General features: G+C 34.9%; 1 protein-coding gene across 2 annotated transcripts in view; it reads right to left on the reverse strand.

The window, feature by feature from the left end:
• Positions 1–13,453, reverse strand: part of LOC115440501 (fibroblast growth factor 22) — a 251,754-nt gene that overhangs the window by 28,518 nt on the left and 209,783 nt on the right. For both annotated transcript variants that reach the window (XM_030164841.2, XM_030164838.2), the window contains exon 4: positions 4,197–4,300. In XM_030164841.2, coding sequence (XP_030020701.1) covers positions 4,197–4,300 — 104 coding nt within the window. The remainder of the gene's footprint in view (positions 1–4,196; positions 4,301–13,453) is intronic.

The raw sequence follows: 13,453 nt of genomic DNA on the forward strand, positions 1-13,453 counted from the left end.
TTCGTAAAGGCGAAAAATCCGCCTTGCCATTCCGATGTCGATTATTAATAATATAGGCATGGTATTAATTCTAACGATGCGACAATCGAAAGCTGTGACGTCTCTCGCTGGTCGACATATTACAAGTACTAAAAACATTAATACCACCCATAGAGTTAATTTAACTTAACTACAACCGGTAGCAACAAAAATATCTTTCATACCCATTAAAATATAGTATTACACAATTTGCCTAAGCATTCCATATTTTTCCAAATAAAAGTGAGTTTTAAAGAGGTTGTCTATTAAAAATGAATAATGCAACGCCACCACACAATGGATGCACGCCTACGGTGTAAAAGTGAATCCTCTAGCCACCCACTAACTGTATAGGATACATCATGTGTGATCGTAATTCAATAGGACGAAAAATACTGACTCGATTTTGGAACCGAAACTTAGTCTGATGATTTGCAGTCTACATGTTTAATGTTTTGATGATAAATTTAGAGGTATAAATGCGCATGCCTATTTTAAATGGCCACTGAAAACTAGTGCTGTGTCAAAATATCATAATTAGAGCTTATGCTAAGACGGTCGCTCAGTGTTGTAGTTTGGTCAATAAACTTTTTTTAATGTGATTTTTATTTTTGTACTTATTAAACAGACCTTAAATTATCCTTCCTTTTTTCTTCTTTAATTAATTAATTATAATGATTATTTTCAATCAGTTATAAGTCATTTGTGACGGAATTTTGTTTTGAATTTTATTTCGTCACACTTTTGTAAGGAAACTATGTTCTCATCTTAACATATTAGTTGCATTTCTAGATCCTCCTCCGGGCATACAATATGGTCTTATGAATTTCTACCAAAATATATTCTAAGTTACACACATACCGTAACAGCATGAAATTGTAAAATTCCTTTTAAAACTCCACCGAACACGATCCAAACGAACTGTTCAAGTAATAAATACATTCATGAAAGGCTAATATTATCGGTAGATCATTCGCGGCACGGATCTATCGACACATGATCGATAGCCGTAGAACTTTCACCGGCCATAATGGATCTTTGTTCCGATACCGATATCTATCGATACTCGATAAAGTTATTAAACTGTTGGATTACAGTCGGTGCACGATATCGTATCGTTTTTGTTTCGGAGTCGGTGTTTGGCGCCTCCCCAGTCACGACATTGCAATGTAATATCTTTATTGAAATTATATCGATAAATATGTTGATTAAAAATCTTTTTGTAATTTATATTTGTATTAAAGATGCGCAGTGATTATTTACTTTGGTTGTTTATAGTTCAATTGTAGAGCTAAATGAGGAGGTGAGAGAAAATTGCTAAAAGGTAAAGCCACTCTTTAGGCATATTTATATAGGGTTCAGAATAAATGCGCGTGCTATATCAGGGTATCAAAGACTTGGAATAACTAGACTAATACCAATAATAAAGAATATCAAAGTATTCGTATTCACTTAATGTTTGTTTGAAAATACTATAAGTCAACAAGAGATTCGTATTGCGGATTCGCGAACAAAAGTGAACTTAAACGAAACTATTACGTAACGCTATTAGGTAAATATTCGTGCTAGGGAGTAGGGGTAACGTGCGTTTCATATGGTGAGTGAGAGTCTACTAACTACCTTTCCCGTATCTTTAGTACTTTCTTTAAATCCAGTAGCGTGTGCTGTAGGTAAGCTGTTGAAGATACGGAATATTAACATCAACATAGACAAAGACTTATGTCCATATTAATATGTAATGTGTTTATTTTTTAATAGAGTACCGGGCACGCTCCGCTCCGCGTCACGGTGATGACGGCCGGTGCGCAGGCGCATACTGTTTGGCCCATCGTCCATCAACGCTGGGTATTTTGATTAGCTTCCTGTACACTCGGCTAATTAATATTATGTTCAATGTTTGTATTAAGTAATTATTAAACAGACAAAGTTACATATCTGGTGCAATTTTATTGTTCTATTTTGTCCGCGACAAGTCGTTGTTAATGACTGTTTTAAAATAAAATTATTACAATACAAGCTCACCAGAATTGTCTTGACTGTCGGTCCAAAAGTCCTGGACTTGAGATGGCAAAATTTACAATAAGTCCCGGGACTTCGAGACATGAAACATCCCGTGTTTCAAACTAGTGCAGTCCAAATGTAGAGTCGGTCAGATCTCAGTCTCTCATTGTCAGATTACAACTTATGTCTATAAATGCGTACCAGCTAATCCGGAACGAAACATTACCTGGATTTTCGTTAACTATGTTTACAGTGAATTAAGTGTTTGTAGTAACGCGTTTGTTTTTGATGTAGCGATTAATTTTTTGTTTACTTCATTAAATATTTCGAGACTGAGATGTTTTTCTACTTAATGTGCAATTAATTTTATGTTAGTTCATTGAATGTGCTGCAAGATGGCGTTGTTTCCAACAAGTCATCGAAAATAGTTGTTAAGGTAAGTAAAAATGCCTAATAACTTACTTTTTACGGCTAAACGACCAGATATAAAAATAAAACCCTATTGTAAGGTAGCTATGTAATATTTTTACGCGTCAGTTTCCATATTTATGTAAGTTGAAACGTTGGGATGTACGATTAATGATTGTTTGAAGCGTTTGCTACCCTTTCGATCCAAATGTATTTTGGAATATAAAAAATATAGAGGGAGTATTCATAGATATATTGACAAATGTACTTGATGTAACTTTCTTATTGAATTGTGATTAATGAGAAAGGGCACGAGAAAAACACGTGTAAGTGAAATATACTTTTCAGTGTTGCCATCAATTATAATTTCCAAAATATTTACGATTGTATTCGCTTACTATTTTGCGCAATTGGTAATGTTTTTTTTTTGTGTTTAAAAATAGTTGTGTCAAAATTGGCCTAAAATAGTTTTAAACCGCGCCCGACTGTACCCGTAGGCCTTGCGACTTGACTTTGTAACGCTGGCTTTCGAAGCGCCCTCCACACGTGTTATTGCGTTACACATTTTTATCCAAACAATGCATTCCTGGATAAAACAAATATTTAAAACACATTAATCAAGCGAGAAACCGACTTCTTTACAATTACTAAGTATCATGTACTTAGTACTTTATAAATATTGTTATATATATTCAGGATGACAACAATAGTACAATGTAAATAAGATAGAATAACAAGTGTAGTACCACCTATATAATGTTTTAGGTATTGAGGCAAAGGTCATAGCGCAGACAGCCTTGTCAGACAGATTTTGCATACAGCCTTTGGGCAGACTTTGTAATATTGTCAGCGACTTTGTTTAGTTTTTAATGTCAAAATTAGACGTGGTGTTATGGTTTTTGTACGACATAGAATAGGCGTGGTTGCAGACGTCGCTAGCTGGGATTTATAAAAAAATGAATTATGTCTAGGCAAAAAGTTAAGAATAGGTAATAAAAGAGTCTTTCAAAGGCGAAAAAGTTTTCTAAAACATTTATTTCAATCGTAAAAACCGAAATTCAATAGTACGAAAAAAGGCTACGAGAAATATGTTTTTATAAACTTAATTTAAAATAAATCGTAGGGGCTGTAAAATTTTAACTTTAACATATTTACAGTTCGCGTATTTTCGGACCAATTGGCTTGAAAAGAATTCTACATAAGCCGTATGCCAGTGTTCCTCAAGTAAGATTTCGGTCTTTACATATTTTTTAACATTGGCGTATAGCTATATACAATTATTTAAACTGTACACTACAATAATTATTGAAGCAGTTTTTCAACCTTCATTTTCGAGAGGATTTCTTTTTTTGGTGCAAGCTTTCGATTGACTTGTATGACTGTAACAACAGTCCCTTAAACAGTACTAATTCATATATTTAATTGATTTACAAATTATCATTATTATTATAGACTGTTAGTTGTACTGCATGCGCGGTACGACAGCGCTCTGAGGTCCTGGGTTCGAATCCCGGGCCGGGAAAAGTGATATTAGGGTTTTTCTACTCAGTTTCAGCCCGAAGTCTAGAATTTGAGACCAGGCTCAAATTCTTAGGCTTAGGCTCGCCCTCTATCACATCATGGGACGGAATACACTTAGCGAAAAGTGGGTGACCTGGTTGCGCCTCTGCATACCCCTTCGGGGATATGTGATGTATGTGTTGTGTATAAATTATCATGATTGATTATTTCTCACTTCCCTTATAGTAAAGATAAAGCCCAGTACTTACATGTGCGTATTGGAATCCGCAGATGTCCATACAGAGGTAGAGGCACGAGGAGACCCCCTGGATCGTGAGGTGGCCTGGCTTGTACGTCGCACGCTGAAGTATTGCTGAAACAACGTAGGTCAGTTAGCTATCAAATTATTAGCACTTATAGACGGCCTGTGTTCGAAATTCGACCGATAAATTTAATAAAAATTCGACCGTTAAATTTAATAAAAATTCGACCTTTGAATTTAATATGAATTCGACCGTTGAATTTAATATGAATTCGAACGTTGAATTTAATATAAATTCGACCGTTGAATTTAATATAAATTTTGGAGCACATCGCTGGCTCACTATTACGAAGTTTTATGTTATTTATTCCAAAAATTAATTATAATATATAACATATATTTTTTCTTAAACAGGATATACACAGGCTGATGTCAGAACGAGACACATTTACGTGGGCCACTATGGCGGGTTTTACTCTTACGGTACGGTGGTGATTATCCGTGCGGACACAAGTATCTTATCTCGAGCACATAATAACAGTATTCATGTAAAAGCTCTGTATGCTATCGAGGTAAAACCACTAAGTCGATTCTGATGAATTTGGTACAAAAGGATCTTGTAGAAGAAAGGTCATAAGCTTGCTTCTTTTAAAATTTCGCAAACCTATTCCCACGGGGGCACAGCTTACAAAATATATTATTTCATACTTTTTATTTAGAGCTAAGTTACGCACAACGGCCCGACCTACTACGGACTAAGTGCAGAAAAAGGAACTCCTCAACATTTAGAGCTAATATCATATTAAATTGCTATTTTTAAATTGAAAAAGCAACTTTCCTTGTTTAACCTAAAGTATACAATTCAATAAGGTCGACTTTTTAAGCCATAACAACATTCCAAAGAATATTTAATACAAAGGGCCATTCGCAACCGATTCGCATTATGGCAAAATACGGTTGAACATAGCAGATCATTGTGACCGCCTCGGAACACTTCTGGCAATACAGAGCTATTTGCATGACATTCACCGCTTAGAAACGATGTGAACAGCTTTTGTCAAGTAATAAACATTTGCAAACTGTTATGGCGGCAAGAGTGTAATATTTACACAGTTAAGGGGCCGTTTTGAATGTTAAGTTTTCTGTTGCGATGCTTTTGCTTGCGACAGATGCTTTATATGGACACGTCCCGGATCAACTGTTTTTCGATTTGGAAATAGATTTTTGTGGAGAATTTCTCCTCAATATTTATTTCGATAATAGTTTTTTAAATAAGTTATTAAATAATAAAATATATAATAAAATAAGTTATAGTAATTTTGTTAAGTTTTGTGGAGAATTAGAAATCTTATACCTAAATGTATGTTCCTTTAAAGTTTAATACAATATATGATATTTGTATAGCATATGTAATATTATTTCGATCAAAAACCTTGTTTATTATATTATTTGGTCTATGCCTTAAAGGCTCAACTCCACATATAACGAACCGTGTTAGACGCAACAGTTTTATGGCCCCTGCCCATAGATGGCGTTAGCAACAATGCGATATTAGCGCCCCTGGCGACGATATGTGAAAACATTAACACTAACTGCCTATCTAGCTACCGGATGGTTAAAATTAAATGATCATCGTCTTTTACGGCGTATCGTAACAACGGCGAGTAGGAATGAACATATGATAGAAGACAGTGATATACCACTACAGGAATAATAACAAGTGAGATAATATATTATGCTTAGGAAATATAAGATGTACGCAAATATAAGTTATTTTTTGTATTTATGTGTTTACAAGAATATATGCTTTAATATTACGAGAGATATTATAAATGGATAAGAGTATGAAAATATCGGTTGGCATGTCAGTCGAAGGTCGATGTTTGTGCGGATAACTTTTTTTCTGCTGTCTAGTTATAGAGTGCTAGTACTGAATGACATTTAAAACAATAAACTATGGCCGGTTTTAACATCTTATGTATGTTGGTCGCTCTCCGGATATAAAATATCCTAGCATCATCTTTAAATTAATAAAATAAAATGAAAAGCTTAACTCACGCGCATCACTAATTAAAGGTTTAAATCATCAATTGATCATTAATAACTTTATGTTCACGACGATACTGGGCGGGGTAGATTGCAAGCTAATTAGCGGACTGCATTCGCGGTCACGTTCCGCGGCTGCACTGGCTGATTATAATTTGGAATAATTTATTGGACTTGAAATTGGCTTTAATGTTCTTAATATAATAAAAATATAGATTAAGGATATTTGTTTGGGGGTATTTTAACTCGTAATTCGACTATAGGCAGTATTTAGACTACGAAGTGGAGAGATCCAAGAATGATTCCTTTCGTTTTATTTGTTGATATAATTTGGGTGAATATTTCTGGATTTCTCAAGAAGTTCGATATTAAATTAGTTTGTAAAACTTATACCTAGTTACACTTTCGCCCTTCAGAAATATTACAAACATAAACATAGAAATAAAACAGAAGATAATTTGCTTATTTATTAAACCTTGTTACATCATTCACCCATCTACTGCCATCTAATGTAGTCTCGGAATTCAAGATTAATTTTCTATAATTTATTAACATAATCACACTACATGATACACAAACCTGAATTTATGCTACAACTATTTAATTATGCAATTAAACTAGCTACATCTACAAACTATCGGTACGACGTCTCGGGTTCGGTTCCCGGGTGTTGCAATAACATTGGGTTTTCTACACAATGTCAACCCGAAGTCTGAAATTTTATTGCTTTGAATGACGAGACGAGCTTGCCCTTCGCCTGATGATAAGCGATACGACCGCCCATAAACAGTGGAAAACCACCCAACACCTAGAATTACAAGTATTGTTTGGTATTCCACTGCGCTCGCCATCCTGAGACACGAGATATTAAGTTTCATTATGTCTAGTAGTTACACTGGTTACAATATCCTTCAAACCGGAACACAACAGTGACTACTGCTGTTTCGCGGCAGAAACTCTCGTTCCCAATTACATCATAGTACGGAATACGTATAACGAGAAATGGTAGCACCAGTTACATCTCTGTCTACCCTTTCAGGGATTAAAAGCGTGAAAGTTCATTGACAATGCCAAGCCCTGCGAACAATACAAGGTCACGAACAATCTATCAAGTGACGTAACATGGGTGCTATTACTTTCATCGGGCAAGTTCAAGACCATCAAGTGTCCGTTGTTAGGGCTTTCGGCGCCTCGGGCGGTGCCGGTGTTGTGGTGTAAGGCGGGAGAGACAGCGAGGAGCAGGTTTGATTATTTTTGCTTTTAAATCTATACTAATATAAAGAGGAAAAGTTAGGGGCTAATTTCTAGAAATAAACTAATTTTGAAAATTATTTCAGTAATTGGAAGCTACATTGCTCTTGAGTGCTATCGGTTTTTTTTTATCTCGAGTAATATTTATTCCGGAGAAACCATTTCACGCGGGCGGAACCACGGGCAACAACTATATATAACAAGAAAAAGTGGGTACTTATTAAAATAGCTTATAGTGCTGTTACCGTTTGTTATGGAAAATGTTTGCTTTCTATGCAACTTTACTCTGAATAATGAAGAATGAGTTATGCAGTCATGACTAGTAAAAGCCTCTAATCTATTTTATCTACCATTCACAGATATGAAAATAAAAGGCATAAACATATTATAATGTATTAATAAATGTACTTAATCAGAAAAGCTTCCATTTCAAAATCTGTGTATTTTAATTTTACAAGTAAATGTGGTATCAGACCGGCAAAATTGTGTCGACTGACGACGGGTCAACTATCTCTCTATATTTGGATCTTACTCCATTTACCAATATACCAAGTGCAATGAGGTTCCTTTTCCGTGCCGCTTTAAATAAATAACAGATATATTTTTGTTAAATTACGCTATCTCTTACAGCTTGTAACAAAGCGCGCGTAGCGATGCGCGGGCGCCGGCGCGGTGACGATCACTTTCCTGCAATTTGTCGGACATAAAACTTTAAGTCGACACTTTATACTCAATACTGTTATTGATAACTGCAATTATTTTATTTAAATGCCTCATGCCCACGTACGTTGCGTACTATTTCATTATACTGTTGTAGATACCGCTATTTTATAATAATTTGAATATAGCAAAATACAATGTAAGCGGTTATATTCAATTGTGTTTGGGTGTTATTTATTGAAGGAAAACGGGTATTTGTTGATAAATAATCGTCTTTGCTAGAAAACTTATTATACGAAGTTTTCTCCTTTGAAAAAGTGTGAAGCATTTATTATTTATAATATATATTTATTTATTCGAATAACCAATGGTGGTTATGTCAAACATGTATGCAAAACGTGGTATTCAAAGTAGTTTTAAGTAAACTGCTAACAATCCTGCTAAAAAAAATCAACTTCGAAAATGTTATTTCTCAATATTTTTCACGAAAGATATAGAAAGAAATGCTATTATTTATTGCAAATAGTTTTTTGAGTCTATTAGTTATTAGATCTGCGATTATGTACAGAAAATATATTATCTCTTAATTAGCATATTTATTCTTCGATACTGAACACGATTTCCGCTGTTAAATTGTAATGACTTGATGATTCTTCGAAACAACTTCTTATATTGGAATTTACTGACAGCGTGAAATTTCATTGATTTCCTTTTTTGGTTTTCAACAATTTACCGAAATTATTGTGCGGACAGTTTTACATATCATAAATTATCTTGCAGAGCTTGCATCCACACATTATTGGTGCTTAAAACCCTAATTTATTTCATTTTTGAAATTGAGCATGTGACATTCTTTCCCCCAAATTAAGTATAAAAACCTAATCTGGCAACATTGATCGATCTGTCAAATTAGTTCCCCCAAACACCGCAGCTAATGACGTCTGTAATTCTAAATTCAAATTATCCCCGATGTCGTTAAAAGACACGTAACCTACAGAACGCGACCGTCAAAGAGCTGTGAATGAGCCGCGGCGTGCAATTTGCAGACACCCGACGCGGCTGCCCGCGGCACTTAATAGGACTATTGACGGCCAGGGTTGCCACAGTGTTGACATGCGAAAACTTCGAGCATTTATTTTTCCTACACATTTATTTTCATCGAATTCGATAAATAGAACTAGAGTTCATGTAACTGTAAACGACATATTAATGAGTTACATATAATATCGACGTGAGGAAACTTTATTTGTTTATTCTAACCTTTATATAGAAGTTGAAAACTAAACTGTGCAATGTGTTCAAGTGCAAAATGATCAAAGCATGATACGTATTAGGTAATTCCGCTTTTAAAACGATGAGAAGATTATTAAATAGACCACGCTCAGGTTTTCTGGTTTGGCGTTACAATGGCGAACGCTGTCAGTTATAACTTATTACTAACACCAAGTTCGCTGGTGTAAATTGCTGCTTCGGAATACTTGTCGGACACGAGACTTGAAACAGACCACCGTTTATAGTAAACAACCTCACAACATAGTTATCAATGATTAGACTTTATTTTTAAATTCTAACCACGTTGAATACTGGTTGCAAATCGAGCGACACTTGTCCAATTACAAGTTAACCACTTGAATTATCGATACTGTCCATCACTGGACAGCATAAATCGCGTGTGAACCGGGAAATTGATACAAAACACCGCACCGTCAACAACACACTGTATTCAACACATCCAAGCTCAAATAACATGTATTAGCCTGCGTTAAGTGAAAACTAAAACGTTCTAATGTCGATTTAATTCTACAGAATCTGGTACAACTCTACCTATGTCGCTTCGAGGGATATTCGGTTCTATCTGTGTGCATTAAACTCCTTTTTACAACGATAATGATGGGGCATTAGTAGAAACAAACGCACGTGAGTGACGTTCAATGGATCTGTTATCTAATTTATTGCGATAAGTAGCATATAATATATCAAATTAAAGTATTTGTTTGATTCCGCATGAATTATTAGGGATTAAATGGGAAACAAAATGACGTACAGTGTGTTTGTTATTTTTAATTGTTATTATCTTGAATTTTTGAATTGGAATTTCTATTAGCGAGTTGAGGAAATCTTAGAATGGAATGCGGTGTGTAATGTAAAGGGGATACCGAAGAATTTGTTGATTTTCATGAGGTATTTTGTTTGTAATTAGAATTATAGCGTCTTCTCGTTGTACGCTTGACTTATTTATTGCTTTTATTTATACATTCAAATGACTTGTTTTAATATATTGACTACTTTCTTCATGACGATAGAACGTGCCAGTGTTACATAAACAAATATTATAACACCGTTATTTTGAATAACAATTTAATTCATATGACATTTAAATTTCGAACTACGTTCATAGATCACAAATCCAATATGGCGGCAGTGTTGCAAGGGTAATTGGGCGCAGTCACGCAAAGACCACACGCGCTGACGGACGTGTCAGGAGCGAATGATCACTGTTATTTATCTAATTAACTGTCAAGATACTTTGAGCGCGGCTTTTTTCATTCCCGCAAGTCTTAACTAGGTAATTGGAAACGTTTTAAATTGTTTAAGTTGTAATTTTTTATTGAAAACCTTTTTTGTTTTTGATATAGATGTTATGGTTGTCAAATTGTGATGCGATTTGTGGCTATTAAGAATCTTCGGAACGATTAATCAAAGAGCATCATGTTTTATAACTTTTTTTCTGTCTAGTAGAATACAGTTCGTTCGAATATAATAATACAGTTGATATGATTGCTGTGTTTAGTCTCTCAAATGCGAATGAAATATTTTGATTATTGCTAAAACAGTTATTTATATTGTAATATTTTGTAAAAACCTAAGAAATGAAGTCAGTTCACCATTAGTCACAGATAATAATCTAGAACAACTTGATAATGATAAGAAATTTTCAAACAGATAAAAAAACGGAATGAACATAGTAAATAAGAGACTGACTATCAAAACAACGAATGGGGCAAAAATAATGTTTTCCACTAAATGAAAATGTAAATAAATATACATATTATATCTCTTCTATTGCCTGTATCTCCTTCATTTTTTATACAGGGTCATTTTGTAACCCTAGACTTAAATTTAACTGCGAGAAAGTCATCTTGAAAGAAGCAGTTTACTATAAGTTACTCTAACCTAAGGTCAAAAACAAAAAAGTAAAATTTTCAAACAAAATAAATATTCAAATAGTCATTTTATTTTTACACACCCTTTTGCCACTACTACTATACTAGAATTCGTCGGAGCGGCAACATCGCACACAGTCATTGATAATATTATGCTCACGCACACGAACGAGTGATGCACACTCGGAGCGCAAGGGTAGTTCGTCGCACCGCGCGCCGCGCCGCTACCGAACAGCTGATGTCGGCGCTTTAACTACCTAGGATTTTGTGTCGTGCCACATCACTCAATCAACAATTAGACCAGCAGCGACGACGCTACGCCGACGTTACAAAAAGACACATACCTAAACATCATTATCATCATCAACCACATAAAGTCCACTGTTGAACATAGGCCTCTCCTAAAGATTTCCAGACGGACCTGTCGAAAGCTGCCTGCATCCAATGTGTTCCCGCGACGTTTATCAAGTCGTCTGTCCACCTTGCAGGTGGATATCCAACGCCAACATAAACATCACGCACTAATCATCACATTTCATTAGAACCATATTTTCTATGCTCCAACTATCATCATAAGCAAATGACACTAATCAAACAACCACAACTGCATAAGTTAGGTACACATAACACATGATTTCCGTAACTTTAAAGTGGTTTCATTCTTTTAAATCAAAACACACACATTCTAATGTAGGTAGTTCATCCATTTTGGTAGATAAATAGGTATAATAAATACGTTCAACGGTTAGATTTATAACACTCATAACAATAAAATATCATTCTGCAAGTCTGGCAATTCACACGAACAATTAATAATGAAGTTACAATTTTGATAATAATTAGGTAATGTGATAGTTTGAGGTAAAAATGTCGAGCGACGGGATGCTTCACGGCGCGCCGCGGCGCGGCGTCCCAATAGGTATCTAAACATGTTTTCAAAAAAGTAAATGCGTTTACCAATACCTAATGATGTTTAGTAGATTGCTTGTTCCTTTAAAAGTTGTTTCATACTTCAAAGTATTTTTAATACAGTTAATTTGTGACTACCTCGGTGCCGCAGTTGTATTATAGTACGGATGCTTTGCTAAGGTCACGGGATCGAATCCTGGATCGGACAAAATGATATTGGATTTTTCCATTCAGTACCTATCGCAAATTCATAAATCCACATTAAAATCGTAATGACAGCCTCCGATAGAAACATAATCAATAGATTGTGATTACTTCAGTTTCGCGTACGCGTCAACGATGCAACTTCGCGATCGTAAAATATTCAAAATGACAAAAAATATTTTTAAAAATAGACTCTATTTTGTACACGTTAAGGTCGCATTTAGGGGACTACTTTAAATTTCTTTGTGCCTGACCGACCAACACGCGACACACGAGTTTAGCGAATTCCACAAGGTAGCGGCAAGGATCTGGAGTTGCCTGATGTCCCGATTTGCGCGGGATGTCCCGATTTTCAGAATTCTGGGGACGTGACCCGTTTTGCACCAATAAAATTATTAAAACCATTAAGTATTATGAAAAAATAAACTACGCTTCATCACTGTGTTGAGTGCGACAATGCAATCAAAATAGCACGTATCATCTCACTAGCGCTGAAGGTACAGTTTTGTTTCATTCTCTTGCTTAGAGATGCGACTACCCGGCGATCTGTGCTTTGATGTTAAAACAGACATCCAAATTAAAACACAACTTTAGCATGACTTGGCAGTGATATTTTTTGTAAAACGCAATACATAAAACTTAAATTAAAAAAAAAATACTTGCTTTTTTATGTCCCGATCTACAACACTAAATCTCGATTTGTTTTACCTTCTTGATTTTAAACAAATTGACCCTGGCAACACTAGTCTGGAGGCACACGATATTTGACGAGCCAGAGTTTTACAACTAACACGTGCCCTCGCAGTGTTACCAAACTTTGTTTTAATTATTACCTTATTGTGCAATATCTTGTTTATTTTATACCCTGTATGCCTATTAAAAATGAATGATTGAATCCATAATCTCTATTATACTTTATTACTTAAAATAATGTTTCAAAAATACTAAGATATTGCTGTGTATTATTTTAATTAGGTAGACTTTTCATTAATCATTTCATCATAAATCATTACTTATTTTATTTTGTAAT

The sequence above is a fragment of the Manduca sexta genome, chromosome 6 (assembly GCF_014839805.1).
Source record: "Manduca sexta isolate Smith_Timp_Sample1 chromosome 6, JHU_Msex_v1.0, whole genome shotgun sequence".
Classification (NCBI taxonomy): Eukaryota; Metazoa; Arthropoda; class Insecta; order Lepidoptera; family Sphingidae; genus Manduca; species Manduca sexta.